This window comes from Sphaerodactylus townsendi, linkage group LG13 (genome assembly GCF_021028975.2).
Source record: "Sphaerodactylus townsendi isolate TG3544 linkage group LG13, MPM_Stown_v2.3, whole genome shotgun sequence".
In the NCBI taxonomy this organism is placed as follows: Eukaryota; Metazoa; Chordata; class Lepidosauria; order Squamata; family Sphaerodactylidae; genus Sphaerodactylus; species Sphaerodactylus townsendi.
Window position 1 is genome coordinate 44209054 of NC_059437.1, and position 20393 is coordinate 44229446.

General features: G+C 44.9%; 1 protein-coding gene across 1 annotated transcript; it reads right to left on the bottom strand.

The window, feature by feature from the left end:
* Positions 1-331: 331 nt before the first annotated feature.
* Positions 332-18033, bottom strand: YDJC (YdjC chitooligosaccharide deacetylase homolog). Its single transcript, XM_048514875.1, has 6 exons — positions 17930-18033; positions 14448-14626; positions 8198-8357; positions 6361-6460; positions 5108-5285; positions 332-1698 (listed from the first exon to the last, which is right to left on the bottom strand). Exons 2-6 carry the CDS (start codon positions 14612-14614, stop codon positions 1350-1352), a joined length of 954 nt encoding a protein of 317 aa, XP_048370832.1. The 5' UTR covers positions 14615-14626; positions 17930-18033; the 3' UTR covers positions 332-1349.
* Between the last annotated feature and the right edge of the window lie 2360 nt (positions 18034-20393).

Consider the following 20393-nt stretch of genomic DNA (forward strand, 5'->3'; position numbering starts at 1 on the left):
CCGCCCACCTTGCTGCCAGAGAGAACTTTGCTGATGCTTTGAAACCTCAGGCCTCAAGAAACAACCACACCGTATAGGACTCCATTGTTAGCTTTGTTATTTTCTGTGCACCCTGTCAATGCTAAACTATACTGTTTGTTTTTTAAGCATCTTCCTAATTTAGCTTCAATAAAACTCTATTTGCTTTAAAATGGTGTGACCTTACTGATCAAACTCAAAAGTGTTTTGATTGCATTATTGACAGTGGCTGGCTTTTGTGGCTACAATCTGGCACAAATCTTGAGTACAAGTCTAGATTTGTGTGGTTTTAGCATACACAGTACAACCTGAGCATGATCTGTTTTCTTTTATTCAAGATCTGGATAGAACCAAATCTTCAACACGACTCTAACCATCTCCTAAGTGGACAAATCAAAACAACACCAGCAAAACTTATAGTTGAGGGAATTATACATCCTTGTGGTAAAACTGTACCTCACTTCTTCCTGGTTGACTTGGAGGGCTTTTCAGGAGGAGGAGATATTTGATCTCCAGCTACGGTGTGGCAGAATGTTCAGTGTTTCCATTTGTCCACTGATGGCAGGAGACCGCCAGGTGATTGTGGCCGTTGTCCATCAGTGCTCACCTGGCTAGCTGGCTGGCAAGCAGGAAATGGCCAGCCAAATTGGGGTGGGGGGGAGAGAAAAAACTACCAGACAATGGCCACACAGTCTGAAAGCCCACAACAGCCAAACACTGCTTTTGTCCAGAGCAGCTTCAAATAAAAGGGAATACAGACAATTGTCCATAACTTATACATGGAGCGGAATTCAGCTTTTATTGGCATGGAATTTGGATGGTCTTGGTACAGAATTCTTCTTTTTCAGTGTGTGCGTAGCCTTGTCTCTATAGTTCTTGCTCCTGAATCCTGATTTAATGGGCCAGACTGAAGACTGTAGAAACCTAATCTTTTCATTCTAACTCTTGGACCCATAAATCAGGATCTTCTGTGCCCACCACATGGGGAAGTCCGATATGACAGACACAAAACCCACACCCATATTCTTCTCCTCCTCCTTGTAGAATCTTCCATTCTATTCATCGTATTCTGCTTTTTAATGCAGGCCCCATTGCCAAAGTGTTCAATTTTCCTCTTGTGGAATGACATCCTGTAATCCTCCCTCTTATGAAGAGGTACTCGAAGATACAACAACCGGAATGGCAGCACACTCCTTCCTAGCAAATTCTTCTACAGTTATACTGAATGGCCTTTGACTTATTTGGGGTCTACCATCTGCCGTTTATGTAACCTCATACTGAATCCAGCCCTGTCTCTTAGCAAAAACGGAGGGGTCTCCAACCACACACGTTTACAAGTCTTTGAACGCACACAGCTGAATGTTCCTCGTTTTGTAGTGGCTCTGCAGTTCCAGGTTCGTTAACGTCTCCAGTTCATGTAAACGTTCCCATGACTGAGAAAAGTCATCGGGTCCCTCACCACAGCCCCCCACTGGTGGAACGCTGGGGTACCCTGGGTGTGTCATCAGCTCAATTGTAACCATCCTGGTTTCTTGATCTGGGCTTGAGGGCAAGCTCGAAGCAATGGAGGAATCTGCCTTGGCCAGGAAATCTGCCATAGCGTTATCGATGGCTCTGAGGATGTTGCTAACAGACATGTTTTTCCCCATGGTGCTCAAGCCTATGTATATATCTGGCCACCTGTGAAGGAAAGAAGGGCAAACATTAACCAACTTGCTGCTGGAAAGTATATGAAGCAGTGGCTTCGCGCACGTGGTGACGCCCAGTCTCTGTGAAAGATGATACATACATCAAACTGCCTCGTACTGACTCAGATGCCACCAAGAAGAAGAAGAAGAAGAAGAGGAAGAGGAAGAGGAGGAGGAGGAGTAGTAGTTTGGATTTATATCCCCCCTTTCTTTCCTGCAGGAGACTCAAAGGGGCTTACAATCTCCTTGCCCTTCCCCCCTCACAACAAACACCCTGTTAGGTAGGTGGGGCTGAGAGAGCTCCGAGAAGCTGTGACTAGCCCAAGGTCACCCAGCTGGTGTGTGTGGAAGTGCACAGGCTAATCTGAATTCCCCAGATAAGCCTCCACAGCTCAGGCAGCAGAGCTGGGAATCAAACCCGGTTCCTCCAGATTAGATACACGAGCTCTTAACCTCCTACGCCACTGCTGCTCCAAGGGCAGTTCTGTCCACTTAGGCTGGCACAGGCTCTCTGGGAGAGGTCTTTCCCATCACCTACTATTCAACCTCTTTTTACTGGAGATGGTGGGGATTGAATCTGGGACCTCCAGACTGCCAAGGAGACACTTTACTGTTGAGCCACCCCCCACCCCCTCGAGCCATTTTGATCAAAGGCGTGGGTTTATTTTATGGTGGAATGTTGTGCAGAGGGGAAATGTATCCCTTTTGGAGCAGCAGCGGCGTGGTGGTTAAGAGCAGGTGCACTCTAATCTGGAGAACAGGGTTTGATTTTCCCCTCTGCCACTTGAGCTTTGGAGGCTTATCTGGGGAACTAGATTAGCCTGTACACTGCAACACATGCCAGTTGGATGACCTTGGGCTAGAGTTAAGTACCAAAATCCTCCATTTCCCTCCACTCCAAGAAGCAGATAAAGAACAATTTGTCCAAAACAGGCAAACATATTCAAATCTCCACAACCATACAGGATACACTGCTGCAAAATTTCCAGTATGAGAGATCACACACTCCTGAATTGTTGGGAAATATTAAATGTACAGCAGAATGTGAAATATCCACTATGGGGATGATGGGAAATACTTGGTTTTATTTTCTTACTAACAAAACCTGAAATCTTACGTTTACTGGTGAATTCTGAAGTTGTAATGTTAAATATCTGGTTGCTACATTCAATATTTTTCTTCTGTGTAATTAGAAAGATGAGCTCCTGCCTGCTTTACGCAGCCTCAGGAGGGAAAATGGGAAGGAAAAGAGGTTGCTTCACTCCACACTAGAGTCCTGCCCTTTCGCAAAATGTCAGGGACTCAGCCCCTCCCCCCTCCTGATATTCTTCCTCTTTGCCTGCTTCTGCAGGACGGACGCAGGAGTCCAGCAAAGTAACCTAGGGCTCATAAAAATTAAAATATACATTCAGGGGCTTTTTGCTAAAAGTTCAAGCTGTGCTTTTTAAAAAAAAATCTTGCAAAAAAAAATGCAGCAGGTGTCCCTAGACAGGAAAGCAAACGTCCATCAGACTGGTGATTCTGAGAGTGATGGTTCCCATGTTTAGCAACAGGAAATCCCTGCTGAGCTAATTCCAGCTAACCCCATTTCACAACTGTGTTGCTCCAGTTCACACATCTCTGAGCCAGTCAGTCATTGTCTGCAATTTTCCATTCAAATTTCTAATATACGGCAACTGCAATCATTGCTCAACGAATCTAAGAGGCAGTGGCTGGGATCCACTGAAAGTTCTGTATGGAAGGAAAGGGACTGCAGTCCACACAACATACCTCCCCTGCTTCTTGCTTTAGTCCAGTTATGTCCCTAGAAATGATGCTCTGGAGAGGGGGACAGGTTGACCCCAGAACTGAATGATAAAAATTGCCCCCTTCCTCCCTTATGCTCATAGAAATTCTCCCATGGATCCAAGCCAATAAAGAAGAAGAAGAGTTTGGATTTATATCCCCCTTTCTCTCCTGCAGGAGACTCAAAGGGGCTTACAATCTCCTTGCCCTTCCCCCCTCACAACAAACACTCCGTGAGGTAGGTGGGGCTAAGAGAGCTCCAAGAAGCTGTGACTAGCCCAAGGTCACCCAGCTGGCGTGTGTGGGAGTGTACAGGCTAATCTGAATTCCCCAGATAAGCCTCCACAGCTCAGGGGGCAGAGCTGGGAATCAAACCCAGTTCCTCCAGATTAGATACACGAGCTCTTAACCTCCTATGCCACTGCATAGGGGATTGTTTTTGGGGAGAATTCCCTCTGTCTCCCCCTAGATTCTAGTTCCCTCTCAAAATATCACTTGCTTGTAGAAGGGCTAAACACTGAACAGTGGTTACATTCCTCCATGAAACAGCCAGATCACAAAATGCGAGTGGGTTCTTTTCAAGAAAGGGCACCACTGCCAGCTTTTTATTGGTTAAAGCGGGGCCTTTTCGGCTGTGGCATCTTGACTGTGAACCTCCCTTCCCACAAAAATTTGAGATTTTATTTTCATTGATTGGGAAGGAGGTTAGCTTTGCTTTCTTCTTCCATTTTATTTTCAGGCATTGTTGGGTTTCTGGGGTCTTCCCATGATCTCCTAATCCTACGAATTCTTTACTGGAAGGTCTTGTGCTTTATGCTTGCATTATTTTTAGGCAGTACTCCACCTTGAGTCAGAGTAAGAAAGGTCAGCTATACATAAAATAAATAAAAGCACTACATTCAGTGTTATAATTTATGGGTTGTCTTTGCTTTGGATTCTTTCATGATTTAAAATGTTTCTCTGTTGTTCTTTTTTACTGGAAACTGCCTAACAAAATCCACTCTGAGAGCTGGGATATAAATATCTCAAATAGTGACAAACTCTGAACTTATCCAATGTATTTTCAATAGAACTTCAATTCCAAATGCATAATATAGCTAATCATCCCAAAAAGGAGGGTGGGAATAGATTGATGTTAAGGCAGAAATAAGGAAATGACCAATCATTCTCTAGAATATAATATTCTTTGGCAAGACGCAAAAGAAGAAGAGTTTGGATTTATACCCATCCACTCCACTTTCTCTCCTGTAAGGAGACTCAAAGGGGCTTACAATTTCCTTTCCTTCCTGAGAGAGCTCTGAAGAGCTGTGACTAGCCCTAGGTCAGCCAGCTGGTGTGTGTTGGAGTGCACACGCTAATCTAGTTCCCCAGATAAACCTCCACAGCTCAAGTGACAGAGCAGGGAATCAAACCCAGTTCTCCAGATTAGAGTGAACCTGCTCTTAACCACCACGCCACTGCTGCTCCAAAAGGGATACATTTCCCCTCTGCACAACATTCCACCATAAAATAAACACACGCCTTTGATCAAAATGGCAAATCTGTTCAATTCAGGATTAAAAAAAGCTCAAGCACTGGTGGGGACCAGAGATATTTCTGAAGAAGAGGGTCCTCACCTTATTCCGTGCTTCGTGAAAACATCAACTGTATTCAGTGAATCTTTTTCCACGCTCAGGTAAAAGTTCATTAAGTGTGGGTCTATCCAGCTGCAGTGGGGAAGGTCTGGTTCTATAGGGACACGAGTATGTCTGATTCCATATTCCTCTAACACCTGTGCAAACACATGCCTGATCTCTGGAAGATGATAAATAAGAACATTAACAACATTCAGATCATGCTTTTAGATTTCAAAAGGCTTGGCAGACAGCAATCCTTACAAAAGCTCTGTAGCATAAACTAAGATTATCTATCTCCATATTGTGGGCAGGGCTGGGGATGGGCATGAGGCAGAGGAAAAGCAATCTGCATAGGTTCTGTGTTCCCCAAAAATAAGACAGTGTCTTATATTAATTTTTGCTCCCAAAGATGCGCTATGTCTTATTTTCAGGGGCTGTCTTATTTTTCTGTGTTCTGTTTGTCGGGCATTCTTCCAAACAAAAACTTTGCTACATCTTACTTTTGGGGGATGCCTTATGTTTCGCACTTCAGCAAAACCTCTACTACGTCTTATTTTCCGGGGATGTCTTATATTCGGGGAAACAGGGTAGGTGGTGGCAGAATGTAAGATTTTAACCAGGTTTCTCTCCCATCACACTACAGTCCCTCAGACAGTGTTCAAATTTCTGTTTTTCTACACTGGACACAGACAGCGCTTGCCCTCATACATACCTTCCCCATGTTTCCCAATGAACAGAACATGACTTAGAACTTCTTAGTTCAGGAGGCCTTCAACAAAATTCCAACTGAACTGCAGGCCCATGGGCAAACCGGAGTTTGTTTCCTCTCCACAAACCACAGTTCTAAACCACAATGTAATCCCTGTTTAGATTCCTAATTTGTGGGGAGGAAACAAATGCCAATCTACCCAACTTTTGATATCTGTATAATTTTGCCATGATTGCAATTTTTAAGAAGCTTAAATCCCAGCAGAAAGTCAGCCGCAGAGGATGCAAAAGATTCTTGAGATGAGGGCTCTGCTAAAAATAATCTGTGAGCAGCAGGCTTTACAGTATCTCCCCCTGCCTGAGATCTTAAGAGAGCCACAGCCAGACTAGACATGTGGATTTTTAAAGAATCAGGTCCAGGTTCCATCCACTTAAAAGGCAAGTGGGAGATATTTCTTTCGATTAAAGGTTATCTTGGGGAGGGAAAACACAAGCTGTGGAAGTCACTGAAAATAAAAGGAAGGTTTATGCAGAGACACCTTTACCTGGAAGAACATGGACATGCTGATGTCCATCCATGTGATGGGGCAGGTGGCCTGTGAGCTCGGAGAACAACTCCACTTGTGCTATCAGTTCCTGCTTCACCTAAGAAAAAGAGGAAATGCTGGGCAAAAGGTGGCATTTCGATGAATGGATTTGTGCAAACAACAGTCTGGGCTAGCTTTTCTCATTTCCCAAGAGCTTTCTCCAGCTGCCTCTGTCAGTCAGATAAGTGCCCCTTAGGACCAACTCAATACCCGTGAGCGTCATGATGGCATTAGGCTTTGGGAAGTTCTCAGCCATGATGCCCTCAGAGCCTATCTCCACACTGCCACTGCTGCGTGTGCTTCAAACTGCAACGTTGGCATAAGTGCCCTTTAAAGAATGTACCTCCGCCCTTATGTACATTGGTGAGTAACAGCTTTTGCTTCCAAGTGTAATTTCCCGGGTGGCAAAGCTGGCGCAATCAGCGCACACCACACACACAAATATAAAAGGACCAGGGGAAAATAGGTGTGTGTATCACCAACAGGATGTAACCTGCTGAATGTCATATACACAGTTTCACTTGAAGAAGACTTTATTTACAGTCAATGACCAGATATATTACAAAACTCCACGTCATATACACAGAATACTAGAACGCTGCATACCACGTTCACAAGATGGACAAGAACTCAACTGAAGGGAAAACCCCAAACCACTACACTGGGACAAACAAGATATCAGGTAATGTTTGTATGCTTATAATCCATGTACATGTCCAAAGCCAGATCAGGCTAGAGAGTCCCATGGTATAGTCCAAAGTACATACTCCAAGTCAGCAATAAAAAGGAGCCAGATGAAATCCTGTTTGGCAGATGATCAATTATTTTATTTCATCAGCAATATGCATATGCTGTCACGTCTAGCGCTTACATAGGATCACCGCCATCCAACTGTTTTTTTTTCTATTCAAGCAGTTTCAGTAAAGAGGTGTGTTCCTAATTATTATTATTATTTATTATATTTGTAAACTGCCCTCCCCCGAAGGGCTCAGGGCGGCGAACAAACAAATAGATAGAGCACAAATAAAATCAAATTTTTAAATAGTTATTAAATATGGCTCTATATGTTAAAATCGACCCCCATTAAAATGCAGCATCTATCAAAATTACCGATGGCGTCCTACTCATAGTCCCCTAAGAAAAGAGGGGGGAGGAAAGAAGAGGGAGGGGGAACGGCAGGGTCCACAGATTTTAGAAAGAAAGGGGGGGGCATCAGCGGCCGGGCTCCCCAAAGGCCCGGTGGAACAGCTCCGTCTTGCAGGCCCTGCGAAATTCAGTAAGATCCCGCAGGGCCCGCGTAGCTGGAGGTAGAGCGTTCCACCAGGCAGGGGCCAGAGCTGTAAAGGCTCTGGCCCGGGTGGAGGCCAGCCGCATCATTGAGGGGCCAGGGATCACCAGTAAATTTGCCTCTGCTGAACGCAGAGGCCGATTTGGGACATATGGGGCAAGGCAATTGGGCAGCCTTACTGGACTATGCAATTAGACTCTCTGGACTGATGTGGATTTGGATATGTATCTGGATTATGACTTACTTTAAGAACACTAGCTGATTGTCCAGAACATGGTCTGGATTTTTGCAGTGTTCCTAGAAGCGTTTGTGCAGTACTATAATCATTCACTTTGGATGTTTAGAGGTTATACTTTATTAAATACATGCGTACAAGCATACAAACATTACATGCTATCTTGAAGACCACAGTATAGGATTTGGGGTTTCCCCTTCAGTTGGTATCTCTTGCCAGCCATCAGTCTGGAAAGGATGAGTGGGCTGAATATACATCTTTCTCCCACCTACCTCAGACATCTTAAGAAGACCTTCTGCTAACACCGTCCTGATTCCCATCTTTCCATGAAAGAGCCCTTCTTGGTTGAGTAGTGAGGATTCCTCTTTCAAAGCACGGCAAACAGGTGCCCCTTCGGACAGGTTGGCATGGAGTCCTATTGGAATGTGGTACCTAGACAATAAACATTTAAAAGCACCCGTTAACTTCTGCCCCCTTGTTTCACCAATGAACAAGACCCTGAATGGGATTTAGGCGGATTCTACTGGATGAAAAGTTCATGAAAGCCCATGAAAAGTTCATTGGATCTTAAACCTTCTGCAAGCACAGCAGAGCCTCCACAGTTTGGAAATAAAAATAGAATTCCACTCGTAATATCCCAATTCCTATATTGAGGACTGCTGAAGTTTTTATTGTGCTTTCTTTATGATGTATTCATTCACTCTGGAATTGTCTGCCTTCCCCTGATTTTAAAAAAATAGGAGGGCAATGCTTCTTTGGGTTAATAATTATCCTACAGAAACATAAATGACCAACAATATGCCATCAGCAATGTGATATGTGATATGGGAATTGCAGGTGGTGCACTGCATAGCACCTTAGAACAGTGGTGGCGAACCTTTGGCATTCCAGATGTTATGGACTACAATTCCCATCAGCCCCTGCCAGCATGGCCAATTGGCCATGCTGGCAGGGGCTGATGGGAATTGTAGTCCATAACATCTGGAGTGCCAAAGGTTCACCACCACAGCCTTAGCATATGTGAGAGTTTAACGGTAAAAGTGTTGTACCAAGACTGGGAAGACCTGTGTTCAAAATCGCCAGTAGAGATAGTTTGCAACATCACTTAGAAGAAGAAAAATACAAGTTTGAAACATTCAAGACAAAAAAATAAATTAAATCCAGCTGTCCATGCAGCACAAAAAAATTAAAGAATCACAGAATCATGGAGTTGGAAGAGACCGCAAGGGCCATCAAGTCCAACCCCCTGCCATGCAGAAACACACAATCACTGCACTCCTGAGAGATAGTCATCCAGCTTCTGTTTAAAAACATCCAAAGAAGAAGACTCCACCACTCGCCAAGGCAGTGTATTCCACTATCGAATAGTCCTTACTGTCACGAAGTTCTTCCTAATGTTTTGGTGAAATCTCTTTTCCTGTACCTTGAACCCAATACTCCTCATCCTAGTCTTGGAGCAGCAGAAAACAAGCTTGCTCCATCTTCAACATGACATTCCTTCAGATATTTAAACATGGCTGTCATGTCACCCCTTAACCTTCTCTTCTCCAAATATACCCAGCTTCCTAAGTCTCTCTTCACAGGGCATGGATTCCAGACCTTTTACCATTTTGGTCGCCCTCCTCTGGACCTGTTCCAGCTTGTCAATATTCTTCTTGAATTGTAATGCTCAGAACTGGACACAGTATTCCAGGTGAAGTCTGACAAATGCGGAATAGAGTGGTACTTTTATGTCTCTTGATCTAGACACTATACTCCTATTGATGCAGGCCAAAACTGCATTGGCTTTCATTAAGCCACCTGAGCCAAAACAGACCAAGAATATCCAAAGCATCAAGAACAGCAAAATGATATCAGAGATAAAGCAAGCAAACAGCAAAAAGAGAGTGCTAGAGAGCTACAAATCTAGAAGTTTCTGGTTCAAATCTTACCTCAGTCATAGTCTCAGAAGAAGAAGAGAAGGAGTTTGGATCAATATCCCCCCTTTCTCTCCTGTAGGAGACTCAAAGGGGCTTACAATCGCCTTTTCCCTTCCCACCCCCCCACAACAAACACCCTGTGAGGTGGGTGGGGCTGAGAGAGCTCCAAAGAACTGTGACTAGTCCAAGGTCACCGAGCTGGCATGTGCTGGAGTGCACAAGCCAATCTGGTTCACCAAATAATCCTCCACAGCTCAACTGGCAGAGTGGGGAATCAATCCCAGTTCTCCAGATTAGAGCATACCTACTCTTAATCGCTACACCACGCTGGTTTTATGCAAGCAATTCTGTGACTCCACGTCTGCAATATAGGGATAATATTACTTACTGACCTGGCAGGGTCATTGTAGTGATTATGGCAAGATACTCTACGCAAAGTGCTCTGAAGACTCGAAAAGGCAATATAAATGCTTAGCACTATTAAAGCAAGTTGAATAGTGTACCCAAATCAATTACTCTCTGTAACCTGCTTGCTTCTCCCAGTTCAAGAGGGTCAGAGTCAAATCTGCATAAGAATTCCAGCTCAGTAGCATTCTTTTTCTCAGTTGTAGGTTAGCCACTGTGGAAACCTCTGTATGTTTCAGTCATGATATGATTCAGAGAACTTCATGCCAATCACTTCTGCAGTCAGCTGAAGCAGAACTTCAATTTACTAAACTCTCAGCTTGGCATCTTCACAAAATAATGTTTCCGATCAAATTCCGACAAGCTTATCAGTCGGCACAGACTGTTAAAAGGATTAAACGATCAAGTGCCAGCGATTAAGCGCTCTCTTTATCAAGGCGTCAGGCAAAAAGATTGACCCAGATCTGAGATATTCTCTAATACAAAGTGAATGGGCCTGCAGATCTTTCTGCGGAAGGGCGATCTTCCATTCAAGGGATTACCTGTATGCATACCCGTTAGCCAGGTGTTAAAAGAAAACAAGTTTGCAAAGATTTTCACTGGGCTTACTTTGTCAGGAAACCACTCCCATATGCTCAAACACGCTTCTAAAGGAAAACAAAAACTTGCATTCTATTTCAAAAGTAAGAATTGAAAGTAGTAGAGGATTTGAGTCCTTGAGATCGCCTAGAACTGACGAAGGAATAGACAGTGAGGCTGCGGGTAAAAATACCCTGATCTTGATTTAAAGAAGATATTTCAAGCTCAGATCAAATGGCTTAGTTTCCAAACACAGATGAGCACGTTGACAGAAATTAGGCTAGGAGCAGCAGTGGCGTAGTGGTTAAGGACAGGTGTACTCTAATCTGGAGGAACTGGGTTTGATTCCCTGCTCTGCCGACTGAGCTGTGGAGTCTTCTCTGGGGAATTCAGATTAGCCTGTACATTCCAACACATGCCAGCTGGGTGATCTTGAATTAGTCACAGTTCTTCTGAGCTCTCTCAGCCCCACCTACCTCACAGGGTGTTAGTTGTGAGGGGGGAAGGGAAAGGAGTTTGTAAGTATCTAATCTGGAGGAACCGGGTTTGATTCCCTGCTCTGCCACTTGAGCTGTGGAGGCTTGGGAATTCAGATTAGCCTGTACACTCCCACACATGCCAGCTGGGTGACCTTGGGCTACTCACAGCTTCTCGGAGCTCTCTCAGCCCCACCTACCTCACAGGGTGTTTGTTGTGAGGGGGGAAGGGCAAGGAGATTGTAAGCCCCTTTGAGTCTCCTGCAGGAGAGAAAGGGGGGATATAAATCCAAACTCTTCTTCTTCTTCTTCTTCTTCTTTGAGTCTCCTTGCAGTAGAGAAGGGGGGATATAAATCCAACTCTTCTTCTTCTTCTAGGTGGCTTCAATTGCTGTAAAACGAAAAACTTGGGAATGCCAGCAAAAGAATCCAAAACATAGGGCGTAAACTTTTCTATGGCAAGTCTGTAAAAGGATGAATGAATGGCCAAGCTACTTCCTTATGCCCGCAATACAATAACCGATGCTTGCAAGGTGCAGGGAGCCATGCTCCATAGTAATTAGTGCTATGGCTGAACTAACCCAACACAGTCTCCGCCCCTCAAGCTCTTTCGTGCACAGAATCTCACTGTGTTTAATTTCCAAAATTAACCTTCCTTTTGAAGAAAAGCAAAAGTCACCTGCTGTGTGAACCTCTCATAAATACTATTGGAAACAGGAATCCTTCTGTGAATAGTTATTTATTTTTATTTACTTTAGACCTTGTTTTTTCTCCTCAAAGGGGATCCAAAGAAGGTTACATCATTTATTCCACAATGAAGCCCACGTGACCTGGCCCCCTGCCAGGGGTGCTTCAGATTGCAGCAATAGTGTCGTGTGCCTTTGAAAGAACATATCTCCACCCACACATGGTCGCATTCGCTCCTGGGTGTAATTTCCTGGCTGGCAAAGCTAACATAATGCCACAAAATTGTGAAACGGCATCAGCACAGAGCCCAGCCGTAAACAATTATTTGCGAGGCCAAAGCGATCATGTGTTCGTTTTGTACTTCCTGAAAGAAGTTCAGCACTTCTCGGTTCTTCCCTTCATGTCCTCAACACAACTGCCTTGGGAGAAACAGGAACCACGTGGGATTGCTTTTTTAGGGTCATGTAAACACAACTGGAGTTTCGGTCCCTCAGGTCCAGTGTCAGGAGGGATATAATCTGCAGTCACACACTCTCAGTCTAGCCTTCCTCACAGGGTTGTTGAGAAGGTAAAACGGAGGAGAGGAGGACTGTGTAAGTCACTTTGGCCTCCACTGGGGAGAAAAGTGGAGCATAAATGAATTAAATAAACAGCGTTTGGCCCTCATTGACAAATGCACAAAAAACAAACCATCAATTTGCTCCCAACACTTCAGTCATTTCTCAGTTCAAAGGAGTGAAAATTCCCAAATGTACATTTAGAACCGTAGAAGTGGGAGGGGCCACAGAGGCCATCTAGTCCAACCCCCTGCTCAATGCGGGATCAGCCAAGAGGCAGTTCTAGGTTGATTCAGCCTTCCATCCTTCTGAGGTAGGTAAAATGAGTACCCAGCTTGCTGGAATAAAGTGTAGACAACTGGGGAAGGCTGCGGCAAATCACCCCATAAACAAAGTCCGCCAAGTAAACATTGTGATGTGACGTCACCCCATAAGTCAGTATTGACTTGGTGCTTGCATAGAGGACTTCTTTTACCTTTAAGGAACAAAACACCCTTACCTGGGCGGCCCAGGCTAGCCTGATTTCATCTAGTCTTGGAAGCTAAGCGGGATCAATTGCATTAGGAGGGTTTCGTAAGGGCACGGGCGATGTTTTAAGATATGACTGTTGTCTTATGACTTTTATATGTATGTTTTTAGCTGATGTTTTATCTGTACACCGCCCTGAGCCCTTCAGGGATAGGGCAGTATACTAAATTTAATAAATAAATAGATAGATAGATAGATAGATAGATAGATAGATAGATAGATAGATAGATAGATAGATAGATAGATAGATAGATAGATAGATAGATAGATAGATAGATAGATAGATAGTAGTAGTAGTAGTAGTAGTAGTAGTAGTAGTAATAATAATTATTATTATATTATTATTATTATTATTATTATTATTATTATTATTACTGATCAGAGACCACCCAGGAAGTCCAGCATGGCTGTGCAGAGGCAGGCAATGGCAAACTACTTTTTTCTTCTTGCCTTGAAAACCCTATAAGATCCCCACAAGTAAGCTGTGACTTGATGACACTTTCCACCATGAAACAGAGCTTGTTTGTTTTCCCACACTTGGATTTGACAAACCAATACCAGCATCAGTGACAGTGAAAAAATAAGAGGTTCACAAAAAGTCAAGAGAGGGGGCAATAATTTGGAAATCACCCAGTGGTGGGATCCAAAAATTCACCCCACCACGACCCCAAAACATTTTTTGGCACCAGGTCATTTCTAAATCATCATCACATTATAGAAAATGCCCCGACTCACAAATCTGAACACAGCAATGGTGAAACACACAGGTTCTTTGATAGAGACTGGTGAGATAAAAGGTATGAAAGGCTGAGAATCCATGAATTGCAGTACCTGAAAGGGATTAACCCAGTTCAGGGAGTTACATTATTAGTCGCAATTGCTATATGGAACCTTCACGTTCAAAGGCAGTATGCCTCTCGGGGAGGCGAGGGCGTGGAGATGGAAAAGTGGACCCGGTTAGTAACCCCCTCTCGGCACACACAAATAATTAGTAACCCACTCTCGGGAACTGGTGAGAACCTGCTGGATCCCACCACTGAAATCACCCCTCTGTTTCCCCAGAACCACCCATTCCAACATTTGATAGGTTTTCCCAAGACTTCATTGGGACAATTTCTCCCATACCTCCATTAACTACTTCTCAACTGTTATCGGCGTTATATTCCTTCAGAAGCACCCAAAGTTTCCTTCAGGAAATGTGTTTTGTTTTTCTTTCTGTTAATCCAGAATACTTGGAAGTTTCCCGAGGATATAGATGCCTCAGCCTTGTCAGGGGTTGGCCCGGGGTTGCTGCTTTCACGTCTGGCCCGGGGAGGGGTCGAAGGCGGCCACGTGACAAACAGGAATAGCGACTATAACGGGGATTCTCACCTCCTCGCCTGTTGTACCGCGTCAGAGACCGCGCTGCCGTTGACCAGAAGGGACACATTGGAAACCGCGCCTGCGAGGAAACACTCCACGATGCCTTGGTTTCTTCTTGGGCAGTAGCCAAAGTCATCTCCGGTTATTATAAGCTTCACAGTTGCCTTGGGCATCATTAAGCGTCAACCCTAGAAAGAGATCCAAAAGGAAGACGGAGCCCGAAATCAAGCCAGAGTCCTCACGTTAACAGAACGACAGGAAATACATGCTCCTGAAATCCAGGCATGAGTCAGCTCTGGCTACAGCTGTGGCTCCGGTTGCTGCAATCCTGCCTTCCGTAACTGTGTGCCATGGACTAACACCATCGCTAATGTTGGTGCTATTTGTTCTCATAATTGCCCGGCTTGCCTGGCCTGTTCCTGCCCATGTTCAATGGGAGTTTACTTTGCTGTCCCCAGAAAGGCGTGGCCACGAAGTTATTCAAAGGGATTAAACCTGGAGGATTCTTTCCTCTGAGATTAAAAGGTCGACGGGTTCACAAACATCCGGCAACTCCTCTACCCGCGCAAGGAGTTCCAAGAAACAGTCCGGCTTCTCGCAGCCAAGGCAATGAGGATTTCTCTGCCACCCAAACATGTTTCTCGTGGTGGGATGTGCTGTTGGCAAAGTCCCTGCTCCATCAATTGAAGGCACGCGGGGTGGAACAGGCAGACAATTGCTTTCCCCAGGAAGAAACTCAAATGGGCTGCAGTTTTATCCTACCTTTCCACTCGTGTGGAGGGGTGGGAAATCAAACCCGGTTCACCAGATTAAAGTCCACCAGTCTTAAGCAGTGCACCATGCTGGGGTAGCCGTATTGGATGGCAGCATGAGAGCTAGATTTGAGTTCAGTAGTAGAGACCAACCACATTTTCGGGGTATGAACTTTTTCAAGAATCAAAGCCCCCTTGATCAGATTTTTCACGAAGGGAGCTTTGACCCCTGAAAATCTATGCCCCGGAAATGTTGTTGCTCTCTGAGGCCCCTTCCACACATGCAGAATAATGCACTTTCAATCCACTTTCAATGCCCTTTGGAGCTGGATTTCACTGTGCGGAATAGCAAAATCTGCTTGCAAACAATTGTGAAAGTGGATTGAAAGTGCATTATTCTGCATGTGCGGAAGGGGCCTGAGGTGCTAAAGGATTCAGAAACTCTTTTACAAGGTGGCTGTCCAAATTGTCTCAAAAAGGAACTGTTCTCACAAACGCTACCTAATCTTCAATTGCAGACTCATAAATATGAGCTCCTTAGAATTTTTTTGAAAAAGTGTTAAAAATACCCCCCCCCCCATGCGCACGCACACACACATACACACACACACAAAAAGTTTAGGAAAGTGGGGTTGCAAGCTCTAATTTCCTGACCAATATATTTTCTGTTCAGTTAAGCATATTTTTGGGACAGCAGTGACTCGAAGAGCAAGCCCAAACATACTGGCATCAAGCTGCCTTATCACACAATCAAATCTTCTCCAGCTGTGAGAGGACGCAGCGAAGTGACTTCAGAGCGCCCAATTATTGTGAAGGTGGACAATATGGATTTAATACCCCCCCCCCCCCAAAAAAGATCACATTAGTCTGAGAAAGACCCTTGGAAGGATAGCAGGGGATCCCTGTTCCTTCATGGATTTATCTTTCGGAAAGTGGTTTTTCCTTTCTCCGTAACAGAGGCCCCTTCTGCACATGCAGAATATTGCACTTTCAATCCACTTTCACAATTGTTTGCAAGCGGATTTTGCTGTTCCGCACAGTTATATCCAGCTGCAAAGTGCATTGAACGTGCATTCTTCTGCATGTGCGGGTGGGGCCAGAGTCCGGCATGATCAAAGGAGCACCTTCTCTAGGTATGAGGCAAGCAAACAGGACTTGCTATGTCGTGGCGGAAGAGGAACGGGGAGGCTGAGCTTCTTTTATGGATTTTGCTGGACGTGGTTAAAAACAAACAAACTGCATGGTCATTCAGCAGCAGTGGAATTCGAAAGCTAGAACCCTGAGGAATAAATGAACCAGCGAAGGAGACTGACTAATCCTGGGTGATTTGTTTGTAATTTGCCTGGCTGTTTGTAAAAGACCCTGAAGGTATAAAGGGAAGCAGTCAGAGGCCCCTTCCGCACACGCAAAATAATGTGTTTTCAAACCACTTTCACAACTGTTTGCAAGTGGATTTTGCCATTCCACACAGCTTCAAAGAGCATTGAAAGCAGTTTGAAAGTGCATTATTCTGCATGTGTGGAATGAGCCTAGATTTAAAGTGACCTGTGATTATATTGTTATCTTGCCTTTCCTCCAAAACGCCTCAGACTGAGCAACGAAACATCGAGTAGCGTACGTAAAGTGCTATCATCACAGCCATCTTGTGACGACTCTTTGGGTGGTTTCCAAGGCAAGGACCCGTACAGAGGTGTAAATTCTTTTGAGGATCTCACAACTCAGATTTGCTCCTTGAAAACTTTCAAGACATCCTGAGTGCAGAGTCTCGTTAAGGAATGAATCTATTCCTTACATTTGTATTTGAAGTTTATATTCGTAGATGCGATGGGGAAAAAACGGATCTCAGAGGCAATACTGTTTGTCTTTTTTTTAAAAAAAAGGTCTGGTTTCCAATACAGATTTTTTTAAAAAAAATACTATAAGCATGCCTAATTGTTTTCCCAACTGGAAAAAAAAAATGACACTGATACAGATCCCAATGAAACCTAAGGGAATACACCAGGAATAGAGATTTCACCCCTGCCAGGGGACGGGGGAGAGGGGGAGGGATGACTAAGTCGCTTAAAATAGCCCTGATGACAAACCACAGACGAAACTTCCACGCCCAACTTCAGGGAAAGAAAGAAGTCACATCCGAACACGTCAGAAGGGGGAAGCCCCTAACCCAGCTTTCTGTTTCCAACTGGGGGGGCGGGGGGCGGGGCAGTCAGAGGCTTCGGGGATTCCAATGCAAGAAAACCACCTCCTCCTTCCCCTCGTTTGGGGGCCCCGCAGCGACTGGCCTTGGGGGCCTCCACACACCTCCATTGGTCTGGAGATCTGCACCTCCCCGAGAGGCTCCCCAGCCGCTTTGCACCCAAACCCATCCGAATAGATTGCAACCGCAAACGCCAGCCTGGATTCGTCCTCTGGATGCCAGTGCAATGAAAGCCAGAAGGAAGCAAAGCGGGCGGGGAAGGGATGAGCCGCCAGTTCCGTGCCCGGCCTTCCGGAGCGTCCCCGGCTTAGATCTCTCCCCTTCCCGGCAGCCCCCAAAGGCCGGCAGGTAGCAACTGCAACTGTAGGATTTCATTGCAACTGTAGGATTGCACATTTCCAGCGCTTCTTTTCCCAGGCCGAGGTTGCGCGGGGGCGGATTTCTGCCTGCAGGACCCCCTCCTACCGACGCACGCAGCTGCTCACGAGTGCCAGGCGACGCCTAGTGCGCCCCCAGCCCCGCAGAGGATCTCATGCACTTACCCATCGTGGAAAAACTGCAAGAGCAGCAACAGCAACTGCTTCCATGGCCCGTTTGCGCCGCAGGGAAATTGTGCAAGCGGGAGGGGAGGGCTGCAGGAGAGGTGGGACGCCAGCGCCCCCCTGCGGCCAATGAATGACGCTGCGGGGGAAAGGGAGTACAGAAGAAGAAGAAGAAGAAGAAGAAGAAGAAGAAGAAGAAGAAGAAGAAGAAGAAGAAGAAGAATTTGGATTCACACTCCCACCTTTCTCTCCTGTAAGGAAACTCAAAGTGGCTTACAAACTCCTTTCCCTCCCTCTCCCCGGAACAGACACCTTGTGAGGTAGGTGGGGCTGACAGAGTCCTGAGAGAACTGTGACTAGCCCAAGGTCACCCAGCAGGAATGTAGGAGTTGTGGAAACACAGCTGGTTCACCAGATAAGGGAATGGAAACTTGGAATACCTACATGCATAGGATCCATTCTCCCAACCTCCCACCCCTAGTCCTTGTTTTCTGACAGTGGTAGCAGTTACATTCTCATTTTTTAATAATAATTTTTTAAAAATTTCTCACACATAAAACAAACAAAACGCAACCTGTTCATCTTCCGGGGGTATTCTGTGCAGTCCCGATGTGTGTCTACACAGAAACCTCCTCAATGAACTGTATTTCATCTGTGTGGGTGTATGCTGTGTAGCCCCGCATTGGGAGTGTGCACAGAATACCCACAAAAATGAAATACAGTTACAGGTGAGTGCAATTTCATATTTATACATCATATGTTGACTTCTAGCGATCTCATCTTTGATTGAAAGTTAACTCTAAATTTGTGCACATAATTAAAACATCCGTTCGATAGTTATTTCTTAATTGCATTCTAGTGTTTTCACTAGACTACTGTTCTCTTTAGATTTCAAACCCTGCCGCTACATCTGTATTAGAATAAGTTTTCAAAGATATTCCATTGGAGGTTTCCAGTTTTCTGAAACATTGTCCAAACTGTTGTCTCTTATAAGCATTGTCAGCTTCCACATTTCTGAATATGCTGTAACTTTCGGGATCCAGTCCTCTTTTGTTGGTATCTTATTTTTGTTCATATAAAGGCCTTGCTGCAGTCATATAAATAAATGGAGTTTTATATTGCTTAGGAAAGTCCTCTTCCGTAATTCCCCAAAAAAAGGCTTCAGGTTTCTTTTCCCAAGATTATTATGTTCAGAGTCTTTTGTACTTCCTTAAGTATCATATCCCCACAAATCGTAGCCTCTTTACATGTCCACCACATAATGAAGCAGCAAATCAAGCAGCAAATAGTCTGGTCTTTGGTTCTGCTCCTCACATCTTCTCTTGGAGTCCTTGAGGAGGAAGCTGAAATCCTGAAACTTTAGGCCTAGTGCAGCATTCAACAAATGACACCAATGGTCATGACTATTTCTGTGGCGCAAGTCAGATGTTTATCTTCTTTGATACCTCCCAAAGCTTTCCCATTTCCTCCTCTAGATGGCAGTATTGCCCAGAAGGCTGGCCCTCTGAAAGTGGAATGTACTTCTGAGTAAAGATAAAAGATAAAAGTACAGTAACCTGTGAAGGCCATTTTGCAAATTGCACCATTTATAGAAGATATGTGTCTTGTCATCCACTTCTTTTAGCGGCTATCCAGATTACAGGGGGAAAAGGGAAGGGAAAGTATATTATTAGAAAAAGTAGGGCTGGACTGAAGAAGAAGAGTAGAAGAAGAAGAGTTTGGATTTATATCCCCCCTTTCTCTCCTGCAGGAGACTCAAAGGGGCTTACAATCTCCTTGCCCTTCCCCCCTCACAACAAACACCCTGTGAGGTAGGTAGGGCTGAGAGAGCTCCGAGAAGCTGTGACTAGCCCAAGGTCACCCAGCTGGCGTGTGTGGGAGTGTACAGGCTAATCTGAATTCCCCAGATAAGCCTCCACAGCTCAGGCGGCAGAGCTGGGAATCAAACCCGGTTCCTCCAGATTAGATACACGAGCTCTTAACCTCCTACGCCACTGCTGCTCCTCTGAGATCTCAGAGATCCGGGTTCGAAATCCCTACTCAGCCATGAAACCCAATGGGTGACCCTGGGCCTGTTATTCTCTCAGCCTAACTTACTTCACAGGGCTGTGGGTCAGGACAAAATGAAGGGAGAAGTATTATGTGAGCTGCCCCCAAGTCCTTGAGGGACAGCTAGGACTAAAAATGGATATGCACCGTTCATCAAAGCAATATTGGTACTGGGAGAAAACAGTTTTCAGCCACTCTGGTCCTGCGTTTTGGAACTTTGTGATGTTTTGCTTGCTGTCCTAGTTGCTGGTGCAGAACTCGGCAAGTCATGGGGGTTTTGATATTTCCTTCTGGCCTGCTTGTTTAACAAATCACCTGCAGCCCTGCCTACAGATCTTAGAAAGCAATAAATCCTGCTGAATTCTGCACTTGTGCATAATTTAATATCACTGTACCATCCTTGATCTCATAGATA

Bases quoted from the DNA above. Each gene is read 5' to 3' on its own strand.
- YDJC (XM_048514875.1), bottom strand. From the start codon at position 14,614: ATGATGCCCAAGGCAACTGTGAAGCTTATAATAACCGGAGATGACTTT. The intron at 5,286-6,360 runs GTAAAGGTGTCT...ATCATCTTCCAG, and splicing joins GCATGTCCATGTTCTTCCAG to AGATCAGGCATGTGTTTGCA. The intron at 1,699-5,107 runs GTGAGGACCCTC...TTTCCTTCACAG, and splicing joins TTCACGAAGCACGGAATAAG to GTGGCCAGATATATACATAG.